Genomic DNA, 21,882 nt, shown 5'->3' on the forward strand with positions numbered 1-21,882 from the left:
TATGAGGAGATACTGGTGGAATTCAGGGTTTGAATACAAGTTTGAGCGGTAACTTTTAGATGCGTGGCACAGGCCAGCCCTGTTTTGGGATCTGCGGTTTAAATGCTCCTAAACCATTCTGATCGTTTGAAGCTTCTCCCTCTTCCATGTCTGAATTCACAACATGTGGAAATTCCAGCTCCCCCCGCCTTCCCCCCTGCTGCCCCCATGGCCCCTCATGACCCCACGCTCCAGTGGCCCCCATCTGACTCTGCGGACAGGGGTCTAAATAAGGGTAGGGCTGCTGGTAAGGAGACAGGATTGCTCATCTCTCTTTCTAGATGATCATTCCAAAGTCAGCTTTCTAAGCTTCATTCCCTTCTCCCTTCAGGGGTGTTCTTTGCTGGCCAAGATCGGAGAACTCCCAGACTTTAGAGTTAAGAGTAGGGCCCCACAGTGCACTGTCTGCTTTCTCCCATAAATGCAGGCTCTGCAGTGGCTCAGGAAGTTGCTGCAAAAGCATCCACTGGACTGAGTGCTAGGTGGAAGGGTCCAGGCCCTGCTGCTGCCAAGGCCTTCTGCACCCCCCACCTCACCCCACAGTTGATTCATTTGGCAGATGATTTCTGGTTCTATTCTTAGCACTAATGCAGACATCAAGTAAGACTCAAATACAAAAACTCAGTGTAATCCTTGCGTGGTTCCTGCTGCCTTCAGAAGCTTCAGAAAAGGACAGAGGGAAGTGGCACTGGATTTGGCACACCCTATCTGGTTGGGTCAGGGTGCACACCCCAGATCCAAAGCTTATCCATGGGGGTGCAGACGTCCCTCAGGGGAGGAATTCAGGCGACAATGGAAGACTTTGTCCTCTATTTTCAGATTTAAGCTACTACACCCCTAATAGGAGAAGCTCCTTTACAGGTTGCTTTATCAGCAGTATCCTCTTTAATCGACCTTCCTTTTTAGGAAGGAGAACCTGAGGGACAGAGCGGTCAGCCAACTTGCTCTACCTGAACTTGGGTCATTGGCCTGCAAAGCCCATGCTCAGAACCACTAAGTCTCAGAACAATCTACAAACTCATCCATTTCGAGAAACACGCCCACTTGTGGCCCTCGGCTTCCCGGGAGCCCATCTCAGAAACTCCACCATTGCTGTTCCTGGCAGGCCTCCCTCAGAAAACCTATATCTGGGCTCAGGCACTGGGGCCCCTCGTCAGGGGATGGCCAGGGGCAGGGGCCCCTGCAGCTGGGGCAATCTCGCTGCTCAGGGTCACACACAGGTGAGGCTGGGAAGGAGGAACGGTTCTTTACGGCTTTCCCACAGGGGCCTGCTCTCCTTAGAGGGGAGAAAAGCCCACTGTTGACCCACCTCAATGACAAAAGAAGTCACAAAACTCACAGTGAAGAAAGAAACCTCAGTTTTTAAAAAGGGGAAAAGTAGAGGGGAGGGGAGGAGGGGAAACGACGTTCAGAAATCACTATGGGGTCCACGGCACATCCTCGGGCCCACGTTCCCCAGGGAAGTCTGGTCTTCAGATTCAAGGCCTATTTGCATGGCTGGCCTGAAGGAAAAGGTGCAGTGCCACCTGCCAAGGATGGCTGGGACTGTCCAAGGCCCTTCACTTGTGAAGGGAGCCACACCTGCACTTGGCGGGCTGCCTGCAGGGCCACACGGGATGGAGGTGAAGTGCTCTCTGTAAAGAGAAGAGAGCAGGCCAACGGGAAAAGGCCATGCTAATTTCACCTTTGCGGACTGATTCCTGGGGAAACAGAGGAACAGAACCCCAAGAGACAAATGGGATCAAGAAATTGGAACATGGAGGGGCGCCTGGGTGGCTCAGTCGGTTGAGCGTCTGCCTTCGGCTCAGGTCATGATCCCAGGGTCCTGGGATCGAGCCCCCCATTAGGCTCCCTGCTCAGCGGGGAGTCTGCTTCTCCCTCTCCCTCTGCCTGCCTCTCTGCCTACTTGTGCTCTCTCTCACTGTCAAATAAAGAAATACAATCTTAAAAAAAAAAAAAAAGAAATTGGAACATGGAAAATACTTGGTGTGATCTTTGGCTTAGACGTGAAAGCCCATCCATCTCTCGGACACCCCCGGTCTGGGGATCATCGTATCTTCTGCAAGGTCTCTTATGGTTCAGAGTGAGCTATACCATAAGCCAGCCAAAGACTAGGAGTTTTGACATAACCCTAGCATGCTTAATCCATCCAGGCTTATGTTTCTGATCTCATTCTATATCAGAGTGTTTCATGGCAAGGTACACGGCAGCAGGAAGTCTTGGAATATGTGCAGAGATGGATTGCAGAGAGCACCCTGCAGCACCCTGCTTCCTTTGGAGCTCTGCCTGCCCTGGGGGTACCTAGGCAGAGGGGTGCTGGTCACAGCACACCACGCAGACGGATGTGTGTGCTGCCATCTGCGAAGAACAGAATCGAGGCCAGATTAGTTCCACCGTGATGTTATGAAGCTTTCTAACAACAGAGATGTAAAAATTATGGCTCCCTACAAGGCTTCAACCACCCACCACTATGCTGGGGAAGACACTTTATTTTCCAGGCAGCCTTGTCCTGGCTGATTACACGAGGCATAACTGCTTTTGTTACACACATTCATAGGTATCAGGAAAAGACAGTCTTTATGTTCCTCATTGTCAATGCCCTACTTACCAACTTCATCCCTGATGTTTGCAAGTTCGATTGACAGCTCTTTTTCTTTCACAAGGGCACTTTCATTCTGCAAAAACAAAACAGATACTGAGAGTCCCCTAGTTTTATGCTAGATAAGCACTTTCACATGTTTAATTAATGAATCACATTAAGCAAATATTTATAAGTCTAGCCCTTAAGGAGATAATTTTTTCCTTATATAAGCATAGAGAAAAATCACAAAGCAGAGTCTGACTCATTCATTTATATCACATTCAAATTGCAAAGCTTGCAATGTAATAATAATACCCCTCGTTGTGCTTTTCTCTGTATTGTTCTCTGGTATACATCGTCCTACAATACTTCCTTGCGTGCCTATGCCCTGCACAGTAATCCCCTGGTAGGTATTGTTATACGCTGTTAATCATTACCGCTAGTAGGAGATTTTTGACCATGAAGACATCCATGCCATATTTCTCCGAGGGGCAAGTACTTATTTTTCCAACTGTCCCCTTACACTTAACACTTTTGTCCATACGTCCATGGTTGGCTACCTAATAAATACTGGATAGAAAACAACGTGAAACATTTTTCTTTGTAAGAAGACCAACACCAAAATTTAAAGTTTCCAAGTTTTTTGTGCACTGTCTGCATCACTAGAAGGAACAAAAGTCCCACTTGAAATGCTTTTCAGTGCAAAGAACCGCCATTTGTAATTAAATGACTGCTAAGTTGTTTTCAGATCATATGTCTTCCCTGACATAAAACAGGAGTACCTGAAGATATGCTGAATTTGTAATCTGGGTTACGGAGTCACCAGAAATAGTGACATGAGTTATGCTTTCACTGTTACTAATAATAACGAGGGAAGGTGCGCTATATAAATCCTCTTCACGTTAGAGATACCAAAAATGTAGGCCTTCACAGAAAGTCTCTTCCTTCTATAGAATGTACTCCCAGAGCAAACATTTCTCAAAAGGGACCTGAAGCTAAAATGTGTACCAGATATCTAGCATGAATATCATCAGGGTCTTGTGACTGTTCTTTCTTTCTTAACCTCCTTTGACTCCGATTGCAGCACCTCCAAAGAACCCATATCCAATGTAAATCAGCAGCTGATACAACCTTGTGTCTTTGGCTACTATGTGTACATCTGGGTTACACGTGTGCTACTTTGGGTTGAGGGGACGGATGGTCCCAGGTCATCCAAAGGGTGTTTGCCATGCAATGTCATAATTTCATAATACCTAAGTAAAACTCTATTTGCATAATAAAATGAGAGCTATTTCAGTCACAGGCATCAATGCTTCTTAGCTCATGGTTTTTTTTTAAAGAATAATGTAGCAATAATATATCCTTTGAGGGAGAGAGGATCCCCATTTTATTCATGAAGCCTCACTCTTTCCATCCCAGCCCACAGTATCTTTGCCTTTCCTGAACTTGAAGGCTAGCAATCACACCTGAGAGTAGATATTTTCCTAATCACTAAGCGAAGCTGCCTCTGTGTCATGCCCACTGCACAGGGTCATTATGAGGGTTGAAGTAATTAATATATGCAAAGTAGTTAGAAGGTTGCCTGACACTTAGCAAGCTCTAATATAAATGTTAGTTGTTATTATAACTCTGTTGCTTTCTTTTCATTTCATTTGCAACTGGATAACATCCTACAGATACTAGGGGCTTCTCCATATTAAGGATCTAAATGTGTTTAGAATTGGCATATTCTTATGCTCTGTTTTTTTGTTTTGTTTTGCTTTCTAAAATACCTTCTTGGGGTGCCTGGGTGGCTCAGTCGGTTAAGCATCTGACTCTTGATTTCGGCTTAGGTCATGATCTTAGGGCCCTGGGATCAAGCCCTGCGTGGGGCTCTACGCTCAGTGCAGAGTCTGCCTGTCACCCTCCCTTTTGCTCCTCCCCCAACTCATGCTCTCGCTCTCAAATAAAAACAAAACAAAACAAAACAAAACAAAACAAAACAAAACAAAAACCTACTTGGCTCTGCCCTGATTCTATTCTAAGTTTGAAGTCTGGTTAACAGGGAAAGAGTTCAATCAGACAGAACACAGGGATTTTCTATGTTTGTTCTAACACAGCATAATGTGGCCGCTGACTTTCAACTTGTTACTACAAATTAAGAAAATCTGGTATTCCAGAGAGGGTAAATTTCAGTATTTACCCTGAAATAATATATATATTCAAATATGGAATGCGTACTGATTTGCATGTCATCCTTGCTCAGAGGCCATGCTAATCTTCTCTGTACCTGAAATAATCTTGAACTAGTGAAAAAATTAACTTGTCTCTAGCACCAAGAATAATTTTTGGGGATGCCTAGATGGCTCAGTCGGTAGAGGATGCAACTCTTGATCTTGGGGTTGTGAGTTCGAGCCCCATGTTGGGTATAGAGATTACTTAAAAAAATAAAATCTTAAAAAAAAAAGAATAATTTTTAATCCTCAGTTCCTAAGCACAGCCAGAGAACAGAAATAAAGCTGACCCTTGAACAACATGGGTTTGAACTGCGTGGGTCCCCTTTTCCACTTGAATTTTTTCTGATAAATACAGTACAGTACTGTACATGTATTTTCTCTTCCTTGTGATTTTTAATTTATTTTAATTTATTTATTTTTGACCTTTTAAAAAAAGATTTATTTATTTATTTGAGAGAGAGAGAGAGCATGCATATACTCATGTGAGGGGGGCGGAAGGGCACAGGGAGGGGGAGAGAATCCTCAAGCAGACTCCCTGCTGAGTGCAGAGCCCTCACGACCCTGAGATCACGACCTGAGCGGAAATCAAGAGTCGGACACTCAACCAACTGAGCCACCCAGGCGCCCCTTCCTTGTGATTTTTTAACTAATATTTTCTTTTCCCTAGTTTATTGTTAGAATATCGTATCTAATACATATAACATACAAAATATGTCTTAATCAACTGTTATAGGTAAGGCTTCCGGTCGACAGGGTATTACTTGTTAAGTTTTTGGAGGGTCAAAAGTTATACACAGATTTTTGGCCATGCAGGGGGTCGGTGCCCCTGATCCCTGCGTTCTTCAAGGGTTAACTGCACTGCACTTATCAGTCCCCAAATAGCATTGCTGAAGTATTCACAGTGAGAGTGCCCAAAGATGCAAAGGCTTAGATGAGGTTAGGCAGTGAACAACCAGAACTTAAAAGACAACCAACCAACTCTAATTTCTAATGCTCTAGTGTGAACCCACCCTTCCCCCAGCTCCCAACAGTCACACCCCGCCCCCCACCCCACAGTCCCCGCCAGGGAAGGAAGCCCTGGGTGGATGTTAACAGTGTCCTGCCCAGCGAGCTCCCAAATTACAAGAGATCTGTCTACACTTTCCAGCCACAGGAGAATAAGACATTTGGGGAAGGAGTGGCCTAGAGGTCCAGTAAGGAGGACAGGCCTCGGCTGGAGCCGGTGCTGATGGTGGTAGGGATTGCGGGTGACCTTCAGACTTGAATCACTTTGGTGAAAAGCTAATGCTGGTACTGACAGCCAGGCCTGCTCCACCCATCTTTGCTCGAGGAAAAACACACTGAGGGAATATAAGAAGCAAGAAATAGGCAGGGGACAGGTGAGACTATAGATCCTGCACCCTCTCCATTTTGGGAAGACTGAAGGAAGATAACCCAAGCCCACCCGCATCACCAACCTTTTGCAAGCACAGCCGGTAATACCAACCAGTTTCAAACTATGGTCATCAAATAGCATACTAAGTAAGGATCGATCAGCTGCCAAAGATTAGCAACAAACCTGAAGACGTAAATGTCAAGGAGAACAACTAAACTCTGGTAAGGTCTGGCTAATTACTGCACTAATATTAGTGTGAAACTTTCCAAACACTTTACCTATGCCAGGCACGGGGATGGGTAAGCCCTTCGTTTCACTTAGTCCTCCAAGTGCTGTCAAGTGGGTCCTGGGTTCTAGTTCCCTGTGTGGAGGATGCCACTGGGGCTCCACGGCTCAACAACGAGCCCCTGCACGACTGGCTAGGAAACCGCGAAGCCAGAGTCCACACCCTTGGCCAAGCACGAACACACAGAGAGCGCCCCCTCCTACCCATGCTTATAGAGACACAGCATCAAGATCCAAGTTGCATGGATCCTCAGATGGGATATGAGCACAGAGTTTTCATACCTAAGTTTGAGAGAGTCAGTGTCACCTCCTGACTACTTATTCAAAAAAAAAAAAAAAATTCCTTGGTTGTATTCACACCTCATCCTACCACTGGAACTACCAACACGTCTCCATGGTATTGATTTGTCGGTCGCATGCAAGGACCTGTCTCGTATAGCCTACCAGGGGCTGTAACTTCTGATAGGGTAGCCGTTCAGCTTTCCCCATCAGCTGTCCCTAACCCCTTCTGGTGGCCTGCTAATACATTCCTCCTGAAGATGCAGGCTCAGCCCAGCGCCGCTCGCTCAGGCCAGACTGTGCGGACTGGCGACAATATTTCCTTCTTAAGTGCTTGTTTTTGAAATGATACCAACTCTTCTAATTTATGAATTTTCTGCATCAGTGAAGTTACTTTTTGTTTCCTGCAGAATGACGCAGTGCTGCCCTGCGATGGAGTGAGTCAACAATGAGGACTATAGGAACTCCCTTCTTTAAGGCAAGAAGGGAACCTCAAGAAACCTTCCATTCTCTCCACCTGACTCTAAGTTACCTTCCATCCATCATGGCTCAACAGAGTCCTGCAGTGATCTTGCAAGGCCCATAGGTTCTGTTGAATACCCAGGAGGAAGACCGCCCCAAAGACTCCCTTTGAAAGGATCTCATGCCACTGCTCCCCTTAGCTCCCCAACCTAAGCCAGTGCAGCGTGATGACATGGTGGGATGACTGAAATATGAGCAAGGCCTCCTCCGACGGCCCAGTGTGAGATCAGTGCTTCCCTACATGGGGAATGAGTGGAAAATTCCTAACTGGTGCCAAGCACATGAGCTCCTGCTTTCACTCCAAAGGCCTAAAAATAGAACTCAGTATTAACCATCCAAACTATCCCGGTGACACAGTCCAGAAATCGCCAAGTCCAAAAGGCCATTCCTCTACAATTACTGTTTACTCTATGACAGGCTTAACTGGAAATGGACCCTTGGGGAACATTCATCTAAGCCCCATACCAACAGCTGTGTCTTCTTAGCCACCTTTTTTATTTGGTCACGTACCTCTCTTTCGCACACTGAGTTCTCTCTTCTCTTTAGTGTGGTTCGCTGTATTCACAGATGGAATCTGAGATGAGCCCCATAAAACATCCAGCTCTCCCCTCCTACCTCTAGCCCCGAACATAGCACTGCAAGTCTGCTACAGCAAAGCCTACATTTCTTCTCCATATGGATCTCCGTGCTAAAGGTGCCCCCAGACTCTGGGGGGAATGCTGCCTTTAATCTTTCCTAGAGACACAAGGCTGGCAAAGCATACAACCTGCTCATCATTCCACTAGCTTCAAGTTAACTGGATGTGTGGCCAAGCCCCAAGCCAGCCTGCCACTCTCTGTTATTTTAATGTGCTTGGTCAATGGGGGTTATCTGTTCAAGAGGCTGATGCTACCCATGTGAACTTGGTGGTAAGAGGAAGTGAAAATGCTACTCCTTGCTAGTATTGCCCAGGCAATTCTACACTTGGGCGCCTGCCACCTACGCAAGCTCCTCCTTGAATCAGAAACCAACAGAACATTCTGCTTCTTATTAAAGCTGAATGTTGGGGGAATCTGAGGTGCCTTCACCCCAACTAGTCAATCCAGGAATAGGGAATTCATACAAAACAGCACGGATTTATTCAGTGCCTACTATGTACCAGGCAGACATACCAGGCAGGATATTTCTGCCTTCAAGGAGTTGAAGAGTCTCCCAAAGAGTCAGTAAAGTGAAGATGCAATTATAAAACAATGTGATAGAACTCAAGCAGGCGGGGCTGTCTCCAGAGAATTCCTGAGCCTGGAGGATGAACACACAGGAGGAATGTGGGAGCCCCCCAGGCAAAAGCCAGGAGGACCGTGACACAAAACAGCACCGGAGGCTATTTTTCTGTGTCACCTGTGTCACCCCTGTTATACGGGTCCTTCTCTTCTTCTCGCCTTCTTCCTGCCTCTGGTCTGTGATGCTCCCTGACGGAGTTCCTGATCAGCTACAAGGGGACCGATGGCAATGTCCTGCCTCTGGTCTGTGATGCTCCCTGACGGAGTTCCTGATCAGCTACAAGGGGACTAATGGCAATGTCCTAAAACTCACTGCAGTTCTGAGTGTTTTGATCAGCTGTCTCTTCCCCACCAGATTTTTCTTTTAAAAAGAGGGATACACACAGACACACACACACACACACACACACACACAAACACAAATTAAAAAATATATACATGTAAGCCCACAGACTACCAACTAATTTCTCATTTCTCGTATCTTTCTAGCCTGCCCTGGAGTCAATGCCGATAAAACCAATTCAACTATACGAGCTGGGCCACCTTTTCACGGGCCAAACAAAAGAACCATACAGGGAATTAAATAAGAAATCTATAGAATTCTGCTATTTGAAGAGACTTCCAGATCCTTTTTATTGTGAATTTCTGAAATGCAAAATGATGTACATACACACGAAATTATAAAGAGGTTAAGGAGTTTTTCATCCTTCCCAGAAACAATATTGCTTTTCACCCATGCCTCCATGAGTTCAGGTTAGGGTTTAATTCTACATGGCAGAACTTTGTTTTAATAGGGAAATATTTTCTCTTGTATTTCAAAATGAACCAGCCACAAGATGACATCAACAGAACATATAAGTCTTCAGTGTTGTTTTCATAACACCTTTGGTGAACGCTGCAATCATTTTCAGTATTAATACTGGGAAGATTGGCCAGATTCATAATACAGCTCTGTGGAAAATTCCTTTGGGAGGTGGACTGACCTTTTGTTTTTCATTTCAGTTATTATGGCTTTAAGGCAGTTCTGAAGGCCTGCTTTGACTTGGTCAATAAGTATTATTTCTTTCACATATAATTAACACAGGGCACTGTATTTTTCTATCTGCTTTTCTACTCTGCAACAAAATTTAATATAGACTGGTCAAGGGAAAGTATCACTCACATTTAATATTCTTAATTACATGTCAGTGTCTACTTGTGTGAAAAATGAGCAAAACCACATCTTGTTTTAAAAGAAATCAGAAAGACTCAACTTACGGTGCATTACCCTAGCCTTTTTCCTGTGTATCGGTGATTATAAAACATCTAGCTTCCTAAGGCGCTGACTTAATAAGGCAATGCCATACCCCACCTGGATTACTAATCGACAACTAGAAAGGACAGTCTTATGGGGCCCAAGGTGAAGGAATGTGAATCCAAAGAAGTCATGCTGGGAAATTCTGGATCTCAGAGTAAGCAGAAGAAAGGAAAATTAGCCAGTGCCATGATTTTTAATCCATTCATGTATCACTACAGAAGTTTCTTGACCTTCCTGGATTTTATCTTATCACCTTCCCAAACTTATTACTGTCAGGTACCAGATGCCTGTGAAGAACAGTGAGGTGTCTTCTCCAAAACCCAACCCCTACCAACAATTTAGAGAAAAGGTAAATAGGACCAGCCTTTGCAATTATAATCAACACATATAAGGTTAGGGTGGAGATATGCAAAGTAACCGCCAAGGGGATAGGACAGTACCTAAGCCAGCAAGACAAGGCGACTTGTAGTAGAGGGAGCAAAAGGAGCTTAGAAGAAGCAGTCACCAAGACAGGTGACAATCATGTAGCCTTTTCAAGTACATTTTCGGCTGGAGGGGTGATGGGACATGGACACGTAAGCTCTGAAGACACTGAATGCCTAAAGACCATAACTTGCTGGCTCAGATTCCATTCTCATCAAAGCTTCTTACGAAGCTGGACTTTTGACTCTAAAAAGAAATACATGTTTCTCAGGCTTGTTATCATGTATTTGTTTGTCAGTGACATTTCTTATTGTTAAAAAACAAGTTGGCACTCTCGTTTGCACTGAGTTTATTTCTCTCCATAACTCAGTGCCCCTAAGAATGATCAGCCCTGGAAGGCTACGGGTAAGGAGTTTCTGTATGTGCAGAGGTGCTGGCTTGGTCCTGAACCAGCTGAGTCCACAGGTGGAAAAGACTTTGAAATCCATCTGGGTGTCCCAATGGCCTTCCCTGATCACACCTTCCTTTTCAAAATACCCACAGAATGAGTCTTTCTACAGATTACCTCTCTGTTCAAAATCCCAAGATGGATTTCTACTACTTATAACTCAAGTTAAAAAACTTGGGTCTGGCTTTCAGCCTGGAAAATGTTTCCCCACACTCCCTATGTGCTTGGGTTTCCCGCTGTGTTTATTCTCATCTTTCATCAAACCGGGCTAAAGTACCTTTACTTATGCACTCCTTGCTTAGAATTCCATTCCTGTTCCTCACACAGTTCATTAAAACTCTACCCCATTCCTCAAAGTGCAATTCATGTTCCATTTTTTCCAAGAAACCTTGCCCAAGATTCCAGCATGGATTTCTCCTTTCACTAGATTCCAGAAACAGGTACGGTCAATACCACATGACTTTCACTTCATTATACTCCAGTCTTGTATTGATGTGTTAATTGCTCCACATGTGTTACTGTTGCCTACCCAGCTTGTAATTTCTCTGGGAAAGATGGAAATACAACCCACCGAAGAACTGGTAAACTCCACAGGGCAGGTTGTGCCCTTCTGAGAATTCTTTGATAGCCCCCATAATAACTGGGCAATAAATCTTGTAAATACTGTAAACCAAGCAAGAAATATTGTCAATGAATAGATTTTTTGAAAAGCTAAAGATACATAAAGCACAATCAGCTTTAAAAAACCATTTGTTCGTTTAACACATTTGTATTTATTTTATACTTCATGCAAGATTCTATAGTTTCTCCCAGTAAATGAATGCTAAATAAGCATCTTTGGGTTTATATTTCTTAGCCCCATCTCTGAAACTATTATTTAAAATATCTTTAATTGCCCTATGACTCTTTTCAGAACACCTCTAATCTGCACTAATAATTAAAAATGTTTCACATTTCAAAATTGAGTTCCCAAAATTAAGTCTTTTATTTTGTACCCATATAAAGTTCTGAGGAAATGTTTCTTTCTTTCTTCTTCTTTGTTAAGGTTTATTAGGCTGGTCTAAAGGAAGCAAGATTTATCAATAATTTCATCAGGCCTCTTTGAAATGTTGATGCTGGGACCGTTAAAGCAAATTAACAGACTGATGGATTTTACCTTGGGATTCAAAGAAGCTGGAGACTGGAGTGGATCCCATAATACTCTCAGCATCCAACGCCTGGCCCAATAGGTAACCGCTGAACAGACAAATGATTTTGGCGTGCTGCCTGTGAAGGTATCCTTAAAAGCAGTTGACTAAATAAAGCAATGACTTTTTTAATTTTAAAAAAGAAAATCCTCAATTCCTAAAATGAGCACCTATGAATATATAGTTTCAAAACCTCCCCTGGGGATACTGCTCTGAACTATGGCAAAGGAAAGTCAAGACACGTGGTGTACACATAATGAGAAAGTTGATAGATGCAGTTTTTAAGTTTTCATCAGCAAAGAATAATTGGTATTAAGTTTGAAGTTTCAAAGTTAAAACATTTAAAAGTTACTTAAACATCACACTGCTGGATGAGAAGACATACTATTTAATTGTCTTCCCAAATCTCCCAATTAAAGAATGCCACAGAGATGATTATTTTTAAGAATTTGATTTGAAACAAAAAAGGAGGATGGGTTCACTTTATATTTTCTCAAGAAGTCCTGCGGATTACAGCTTCTATTTCTAAAATTTTTGTACCATGACTTAAGCATATGAACATTATACATGCAGTAAACCCTTCCCTTTTATTACAACTACCGTGACAAAGCTTCCTTCAATACCTTTTTTGTGACCACTTCTCTTGAAAAAGGGCTTAATCGCTTCAATATTGAATTTGCAGGTAATTGAGGGCAAATGTCTTTTATTTCTATTTGTTAAAAGCTCATAAATGTGTATATAAATATTTTAGGTCATACTCATGGTAGTAAAAGCAAAACCCATTAAAATAGTTACTCCTATAGGAAAAAAAGTACCCGGTAACTTTTAAAATATCAGTGTAATTTTCCTAGGTCAAAGTTCATAAACAGAACTGATAACGAAGATGTTCCCAAGTGACCTCCTTGTAATGAGTTTCATATCAAGCTATTTATTTATTTTCCTTTACCTGGTCACACACTATACCTCAAGCTATCTATAGAGCTGATGCCCATGTGGGTAGAGAAGAGGCAATTTCAACCCTTTATTAAGTCCCATTTCATGCATCTTGGAGAAATCCAAATGTATGTGAGAAAAAAAAACATCACAGAGACAAGATTTCTTGCCAACATACTTCTAGTAGTGGAATTAAGAGCATCTCCCAACCTCTCTGTAAGCTCACAGGCAAATGTCAAAAGCAAAGAAAGGCTTTGTGTTGGAATTGTCATACAGTTCTCACTTGTTCCTGCTCTATTCTCAGGTCCCTGGCTGTGAAATTTCCTTCCAGGGAAGACTTGAACACACCCTCTGACTCTGGGGCCGCTTCAGCTTTCACCTCTACGTTAGTCACCCCTATGTGATGCAAAGAAGTACAGCGGGGACAACAGTACTGGTGCTTTCTTCTCTGCCCTAAGAATATAAATTACAAGGATGGATGCTGTTTATAAAAAAGTGGGAAACTTTCAAAGTTAGCAGTTGGCCAAGAGAAGCATGTCTAGCTAATCTAAATTCCCAACCGGAACGCCTTAGGTTTCGCAGGTCTATATTACAATGCATTAGGAATATTGCAAGGATTTCTTGGCAGTCTGGATTTCAGGATGTTTGAGCGAAGCCCTGCTGTTTCCGGAAAATGCAACAGCTGCATTTGAGACTGTAGGAATAGAGAATTATGTAAGGCACTGCAGAGTAGGTGAGACCAAATGTTTCTGCGAACGGCACTCACACTTCAGCACACTGGAACCAGTAAGGACAGCCTCGGGCTCGCCAACAAAGCGCACACACATGCGAGGGGAGAGAGACAGAGGTGGCTGGCTCAGGCTTCCTCTCTGCTCTTTCAAAGGAGGGTCGGGGGGAGAGAGGGGGGTAGGGAAGGCAAAGTACCGTCTTGTCCAGGCACTGAAGGCAGTTATAAGGCTTGCAGCAGCAGTGGCCCATCCCGGCAGGCTGGCTGGCAAGGGGCCCTCCTTCATTCAACGTGTCAGCGGGTAATTCCTAAGGCGAGGTAATGGCTCAGGCGAGAGGGGTGCGCCGCCGGGAGCTGTCACAACTTCCATGTGGTCCCCTCGGCTACCTTATTTCTCCTAATAACTTCAGGAATCCGGAGCCGGAGGACCGGGAGGAGGAGCGCCGCGCGGCCGCGTTAGGATCCTGCTGCGGGGAGGGGCAGGGCGGGAGCCAGGGAGGGAGGGACAGACAGGCGGCAGGGAGGGTCACTTTGCCACGGGAATCCTCAGAGAGAGGCAAATCAATAGTCGCATAACAATCGAGCATTGCCCAGTGCCAGCTCGCTAGGAGGCCAGCAGCCGCCCAGCCCGGGAGCTGCGGCCGCTCCCACCCTCCTCGAGTGCGGATGCGCCTCTGCACGCCGCAGGCACGCCTGGGGAGGACGCAAGAAACACAAAAGAAGAGCCTGGGCTTCCAGGGGTACTCTGGGCTGAGCCCTACGGCAGGGGCCCGAGGGACTTGGCTCTGCTCAAAGACTGGCTCTCTACGGTCCTGAGAAGTACAAATATCTACAGGCGTGAAGTATATGGTCTCTCCTCCATGTAACTCCTCCCCTGGGTACTGGTTGCTGCTGGGGACCACCAATGGCTCATTTCCAAATTGGTGTGCCATGAACAAACTTGCCCTATTTGATGGTATCTTTGTAATTGAGATGTGATTGTGGAATCGCTTGCCTAGGCTGACAGGCACAAACCAAGTGGCTTAAGCAATTAAAATTGGGGTTTGGGGTAGATCTTTCTCCTGGGCGTATTTGCATAAAAGCCTTAGAGGACTTGATCTTTCTAGGCAATTAGTAATTTTTCAAACAGTTAAAAATCACAAAGAGAAGGGGATGGAGGCAAAAGTCCCCCCCCCCCAAAGAGATGTGGTATTTAAAAATAAAAAAAGAGGCAGGTGTTTACGAGGTTAACTTTATATTTCCTGGTAACTCAAAGGAGTAAATCCTGCAATGTACACCTGCAGAAATACACAATTACATCTTTGCCCACTAAATTTGCCTAAGACTGTAAGCAGACAATAGTTGTAAAAATTAGATAATTTTACTAAATTGAGATCTTCTAAGGAGGTTTTAATTAAGGAGCACAGGCTATTTCAATTTGCTTGGAGAGAGGACAAGGGTATTTGGTGATCAAATACGAACAGCCTGAAATGTGTGCCCTAAACTTGAAAAAATAAGCTCAAATCTTTATTCAAAGCTAACTGGTAAACACTTATTTATCAACTACATTCAAAAACCAAACAAATACCTAACAGGTAACTTAGCACAATTCTTTAACATGGCTGCACCTACCCAAATTGTATGTATTTAAATTAAATTCCTATCAAAATTTTAAATGTACATCTATCCTACAATAATACTCATGTAAATATGCAAGGGTATATGCATAAGGATATTCCATTTAGCACTATTTGTAACAGCATAAAAATGGGAAACATCCTAGGTATCCAACACCTTTCCACCGTATGGAAACATTGTTGAGTGAGGAGATAAACTTTTAGAAAACACAAAGCCAAACTACACACATAGACACATTTGTATATGTCCAGAAGAAAGCTTCTGGGAAAATGCACACTGTTCATATAAGAACATCCTACCCTTGGGGAATGGGAAATAGGAGTAAGGGAGAAATTTTGACTTTTTGTTTTACCCTCTTGCCAGCATGTGGGATTAAAAAAAATTAATTTATTAATTTTTTATTGTTTGAAAATAAAGTGTCCTGATGGAACACAGCCCAGGCTTGGTCATGTTAGAGGCACATGGCTACCTCCTTCTCATATAGGCTTGCTCTCGGTAGCGGGGAGCCTGGGCACACGTCTCAGCGGGACAGAAGCTCACGCCACCTCGAGCTGAAACCTGGCCCAAGAGCTGTTCCTGGGACTTTTGAAACCTTGGGAGAAGACCTTTATATTGCAAGAAGCAGTGCCTTGGTGCACCCATGTTCACAGGAGCCCAAAGGTGGGAACAACCCAAGTGTCCACTGACTGATGAATGGACAAAACGTAGTCTAGCCACACAGTGGAATATTAGTCAGCCTTAAAAAGGGGGGACGTTCTGACATGTGCTTCTGCATGGATGAAACTTGGGGACATTAAGTGAAGTAAGCCAGTCACAAAAAGACAAAGAGACTATATGATTCCACTTACAGGAGGTACCCAGAGCAGTCAAATCCATGGAGACAGAAAGTAGAATTGTGGTTGCTAGGAACCAGGGGTGTATTTGGAAGATAAAAAGAATCCTAGAGGGATGTCTACTTTCGGCTCAGGTCATGAGCCCAGTGCCTGGGATCGCGACTTGCATCAGGCCCCCTGCTCTGCGGGGAAGCCTGCTTCTCCCTCTCGCACTCCCCCTGCTTGTGTTCCCTCTCTTGCATGCTCTCTCTCTGACAAATAAATAAATAAAATCTTTAAAAAAAAAGAGAGAATCCTAGAGATTGGTTGCACATAATGCGAATGTATGGAATGCCCCTGAACTCATGTCCACTTAAAAGGTTAAATGGTAAATTTTATGTCATGTGTATTTTAACCACAATTATAAATTTAAAAACAAAAACCAAAAACTGTTGGCTTGCATTCTAACTGGAGACAGTCCTTGCACAAAAGGTATCTATCTGATCAAGACAAGGTAGAGCAAAGCCCTGCTGTAGAAGGAGCCAGCAAGATGGGGGAGGTGCTAAGAAGAGCCGCCCTTAATGTACTTCTCCCCACAGTAACGTAAAGCATGATTTCTTTGGCACAGTTGTCTTTCTGCACCTTAGGAAACTTTCTTTCTCAATTAGAATGTAGATTGCACCGTACTAGAAAATTACTTCTTGTTCTTGGATGATGCATGGGCGTGCTTGTGCACCCAGTGGCCCACGGGAGAGTAGGGTGGGATTCAGGAGGCTGTGCAAGAAAGTCAGGATCAGATCCCCCCTCCCTTTTTTTTTATTCAACAGCTTATTATTATTTTTTTAAAAAGATTTTATTTATTCATTCGAGACACAGAGATACAGAGAGAGAAAGCTTGAGCAGGGAGAGAGGCAGAGGGAGAAGCAGGCTCCTTGCTGAGGCAGGAGCCCGATGTGGGGCTCGATCCCAGGACCCCGGGATCATGACCTGAGCCGAAGGCAGACACTTAACCATCTGAGCCACCCAGGTGCCCCAACAGCTTATTATTTTTAATATTTACTAATAGGAGATATTTAAAACCACTCTACCTTTTAATTTGCATTTCTTTGGGAGAGTTACTTGTTTATTAGCAATCTGCATTTTCTCTTTTGTGAATTATCTATCTGTAGTCTTTGCCCGTTGGTATCCTAGGGCTTTTTAAGTTATTTCTGTCAAGCTGCCTGAACTTTTTTTATTCGTTTCAGAGGTAGAATTTAGTGATCATCAGTTGCATATAACACCCAGGGCTCATTACATCAAGTGCCCTCCAGCTTCCCTTCTCGTGCAGAAGGCTGCAAGGGCACAGGACTGGGGGTAGCCCAGCCCACCCTATGCGGTGTTGCTGAGGTCGCACATGTGGTAAGATCTCAATGCAAATAACCCAGATTTTGAGAGACGCACCCATGTCCTAGAGTGGTGCCATGTCTCTTTCCTTACAAGTTAAAAAGCTTGAAACCTCCTCAAAAATAGAGGGATAAATACAAAGGACCTTCATATACCCATTTCTAGTTTCAACAGTGGTCAAGATTTTGGCACATTTCCTCTATGCCCCTTTTTTCCTTTTTTTTTTTTTAATGCATCCATCACCCAGGTTCAGCAATTATGGAGATTTTATCACTTTATTTTCATGTGTCCCTTTGATTTTCTTTGTTAAAGTATTTTTTAAACATTTTTTAAGAGATTTATTTATTTTTATTATTATTTTTAATTAACATAGACTGTATTATTTGTTTCAGGGGTACTGGCCTGTGAATCATCAGTCTTACACAATACACAGCGCTCACCACAACACGTACCCTCCCCAGGGTCCATCACCCAGCCACCCCATCCCTCCCACCCCCCTCAACTCCAATATTTTGAAGCAAAACCCTACACACTTTATTATGCATTGCTAAGAATTATGAACATTTTTATATAATCACAATGCCATTAAAACACCAAACAAACTGACAATATACCCTTGGCATCTAATGACTACTTTGTAACAAAATTTTCCCGGTTTCTCAAATTATTTTACAGTTGGTTTTCTTGAGTCAGGACTCAAACTAGGTCCACATACTACATTTGGTGTTGTCTCTTAGACCTCATTTGTCAACCTCAGTGCCCACCCCTGCCCTCCCTTTCTCCCCCCAGCCATTGACTTGCTCAGAAACTGGGTTGGCTGGCTTGTAGAATGTCCCACATTCTGGTTTTGCCTCTTTGCTTCCTTTGTAATGCCATTTCACTTGTTCCTACATCCCTGAAATGAAATGTTCTGGATGAGACGAAATGAAATGCGGCTGGATGAGATTCAGGTTTAATTTACTTGGGCAACAATACCTCAGCTGTGATGTTGTGCTATTACATCCCATCGGGAAGCACACAATGTCTGGCCGGCCCATTTTTAGTGAAGCTACAGTGTATCAGATGTAATAGCCTCACCTCCTCTGTAAAGTTCCCCATCAACCTTGCCTCTGACGGTTTCATCTGTTAATGATTATTACCTGAAGCAATTATTTCACTGGGACTTACAACAGGATGTTCTGATTCCGTCATTCTTCTGCATTTATTAGCTGGAATTCTTACATAAGAAAAAATTTTTCATCATCGACTAGGGTGACTTCAGCTCCCTGCAATACAGTTTATTACAGGAAAGATGGGATCAATGCTTAATCCTTTCAAGTGCCAGTTTTCTGAAGGAAGACTTGCTGTTCCAATGGTATCCCATGAGGTTGTTTGCTTTCTCTCACTTTTTCAAAATATCATTATAAACATGCTTTTGTGTTAATACACGCAATGTGTCTTAGTCAATTGCATTTATTATCCTTTTTAGATGCTCAGTTTATTTCATCCCTGGTCAATGAGAGCACCTTCTTGTTGGCCCCTGTGCTCTTTTGACATAACTCTACCTTCCTTGCCTTCTGTATCCTAGGCTCATCTTGGATACTTCCTGCTTCAGATCTGGGACCAGCCATCTCTTCCATGAGCCCTGGTTCCTTCTAGTTGGGAATGAGAATTAGATACCAAAATCCAGGGCCTGGATTTGTTTGTTGCCTTTTGAGGGCTACCTGGTAGGAGTGAGATTTCTCTTGCAGGAAGTGATCCCTCCTACAGACAAAACGTCCTTAGAAGAGGTCACTGAAGAAATCAGGATGGGGCCCTGGGCTGGGGCCAGGAAATAACAGCTCTTTCCCTTGGGACCTTTAGAAGTGGAAAACACTCAGTGAAACTCACTTTGAGGGAGATAAACTGGACGTATCACGTGGTGGCAAGCCCAGGGGTAGGGAGGGAGGTACCCTCCACCATAAAATTTTCTAAGGAGTCTCCAAAGTGCTTGAGTATCTGAAAAAAAGACTGAACTTCTTGAAGGCATACAGAATGGAAGTTTAGACTACTATAATTTGGCATAAAAGGAAGCTGTGACCTCATAGGCTGATGAAATCTGGGACATTTTGGTTCTCAATATTTTAAAAAGTTTGAGATGGTTTTACGTCTTTGCATATTTTCTTGCACTGGAACAGGAAGGAGCATTTAGAAAAGTTAGAAGGTCTGTTGGTATATATCTTCAGAGAAAACCTTATAAATGCTCTATGTTTTGGAGTAAAGCTAATTTTTAAATTTTATTTATTTTTATTTTTTATTTTTAACTCAAGATTTTTTATCTAACTGTATTGTTTCAATTTTTATAACAATCATACACTACTCTTAAAATGAAAAATAAATTTGAAAACTTTTGAAAAATATTGTTACTAGATACTATACAAAGCCCTATAAAAACTGGGAAAATGTTTGTTTTTCACTCATTTTTATAGCTTTTAAAGTTTGACTTTAAAATTTTTTTCCTCTCTCTCTCTCTCTCTTTTTTTTTTTTTTTTTACTAATAATGACTCTTCACTGATCATTAACAGATGCCAGGCACTGTGCTTAGGGCTTGCACTCCTCCGCTCCTGTAACCCTCAAAAAACAATGTGAGATAAGCCCTATTACCATCTGCATTTTGCAGACAAGAAAACGGAGGCTCAAAGATTGCGCAACCTAACCTGTCAGGTGAACATAAAGCTACGAAATGATAGAGTGGGGTCTTCAACCCAGATCTGACTCCAAAGCTTATGTCCTCAGCCCACTGTGTTTTACTCATTGCATTGCACTTGTTGAGTGCAATGCAATTTTTTATCTGCAAGCCCTACACAATTGCCAGTTTGTGTTATGTTTTAATCTAGATAAGGGATCTGAGCATATGAAATATAAAAGGAAATTCAAACACATTTATGAAATAAATATTTTCAGAACTTGGAACAAGAGCCTCTACTGTAGTTTGTTTTTTTTTTTTTAACATACATTTACAAACCAAGGCGCAAATAACTTTAAACTGACATAGCAGAAACCATGTGCATAAGTCAGTGTTAAATGTTCAATTTTATTATTTTTGTTTGTGCTCCTTAAAGTTGGGCTTCCTTACCCATCTCCCACCCACAATCACCCCTGTCAGACTCAAGTCTCCTGCTCAGATTTGACTCCCCTGTCCTGGTCTGGCCACCTCCTCTCCACTGCCTGATCCTCCCATTTAGAGGGAATTTTCTCCCTGTCTGTGACATCATGTCATTCTGTATACTTGCTCTTGCTAATGACATTCTGCTTCATGTGATAATCCTTCCCCCAAATATCATGGCCCCCTTACTGTACCTCACTTGCGTTCACACCCACAACACTAGCAATCTTCCCGGACAAGAGGTCCCAGAGACATTCCCTGGGTGATGTGGGATGGGACCTCGAAGGAGTCAAACCAGATAAATGTGACTTCCTGGCAGAGGCGTTTTGGTATTTTGTGCAGTTTGTAAGCCATGGGGCCATTTGCAGGAGGTCGATGAGATAAAAACTGTATCACTGTCTCACTGTTTATTTCAAAAGAGAACCATGAAAAATGCTCATGAAAGAGCCTCTTACAGATTGTCAGGGCAACCATCTGTTTATTTTGGTTCCACTGTCTATGCCCCTCCTTTTCCCATGCATCTAAAATACGAGCTGGAGCTCTCACACTGGATTATAGCAAAGGGGATCGCCAGGAAAATATGCGTAGCTCTTACCAAACACAATCCATCTAGAGATTTAATGCGATGAGACTGGGCTGAAAAGGGAAAATACAAAACAGAAATCTTGAACTGGAAATGATAGGGGGTTACGATCATCTGCATATAGACAATAGATGCTCTGAAGCACCTTTGATGTAATACCCAGGATTTAGAGTATTAAAGGAATAATAATAAAAAAGAGACAAATGACATATATGCTGTTCTGTTCCTAGAGACCTGTAAAAAGAGAGCCATAAAAATGGCATTTCCCACTAATACCCAAGTAAGAAGGTTGCTACTTATGTAGGACAATCTTTTTTCCCAGTCTATTCGTTTTTGGCAGTAACCTTATTATTTTTATTCTGTTAAGTCAGTGAGCAGGTTGACTACAAGAGAGGCATCCTCCTTAAGTTTCTGCATTATATCCAGAAGAAGTGACAAGTCTTAAGAGCAGTGAAATTCAAAATGATCTTTACTAGCTGGATCTTTACTAGGTTGGACATGATTGGATAACTGATGGGTAGAATCAGATACAGAGATGGGAAGTAGTTGGCAAAGCCCCAACATGCATCCGTTTATCTGACCCATAGTAGATGAGAAGGTTGATCCTAGTGGACACAGAGCTGAACCAACAATGTAGCTGCCATTATAAAAAAAAAGGATGAAGGAATACGGACACTGGAGTGGTGTCTGTGACCGATCTAGTCTCCATTCCAGTGCCCTAATCCTCCTTATTCTACTGTGGGGAAGCCGCAATCTCCCCAAGAACAGACTGGGACCACTGCAGGAAGGGGA

The 21,882-nt window shown here is 43.2% G+C and overlaps 1 protein-coding gene and 1 pseudogene across 8 annotated transcripts in view; both read right to left on the reverse strand.

The window, feature by feature from the left end:
• Positions 1-21,882, reverse strand: part of MTUS2 (microtubule associated scaffold protein 2) — a 581,138-nt gene that overhangs the window by 58,743 nt on the left and 500,513 nt on the right. For 7 of the 8 annotated variants that reach the window (XM_025874487.2, XM_073894733.1, XM_073894728.1 and 4 more), the window contains one exon: positions 2,648-2,714. In XM_025874487.2, the coding sequence (XP_025730272.1) occupies positions 2,648-2,714 (67 nt within the window). Of the gene's footprint in view, positions 1-2,647; positions 2,715-13,768; positions 13,906-21,882 lie in introns of those variants that run through there. The other variant, XM_025874488.2, reaches the window with a different exon arrangement.
• On the reverse strand, positions 4,822-4,921 carry LOC112826961 (U6 spliceosomal RNA; annotated as a pseudogene).

This window comes from Callorhinus ursinus, unplaced genomic scaffold (genome assembly GCF_003265705.2).
Source record: "Callorhinus ursinus isolate GAN/ISIS: 27379988/994484 unplaced genomic scaffold, GSC_fseal_2.0 scaffold7, whole genome shotgun sequence".
NCBI classification, from domain to species: Eukaryota; Metazoa; Chordata; class Mammalia; order Carnivora; family Otariidae; genus Callorhinus; species Callorhinus ursinus.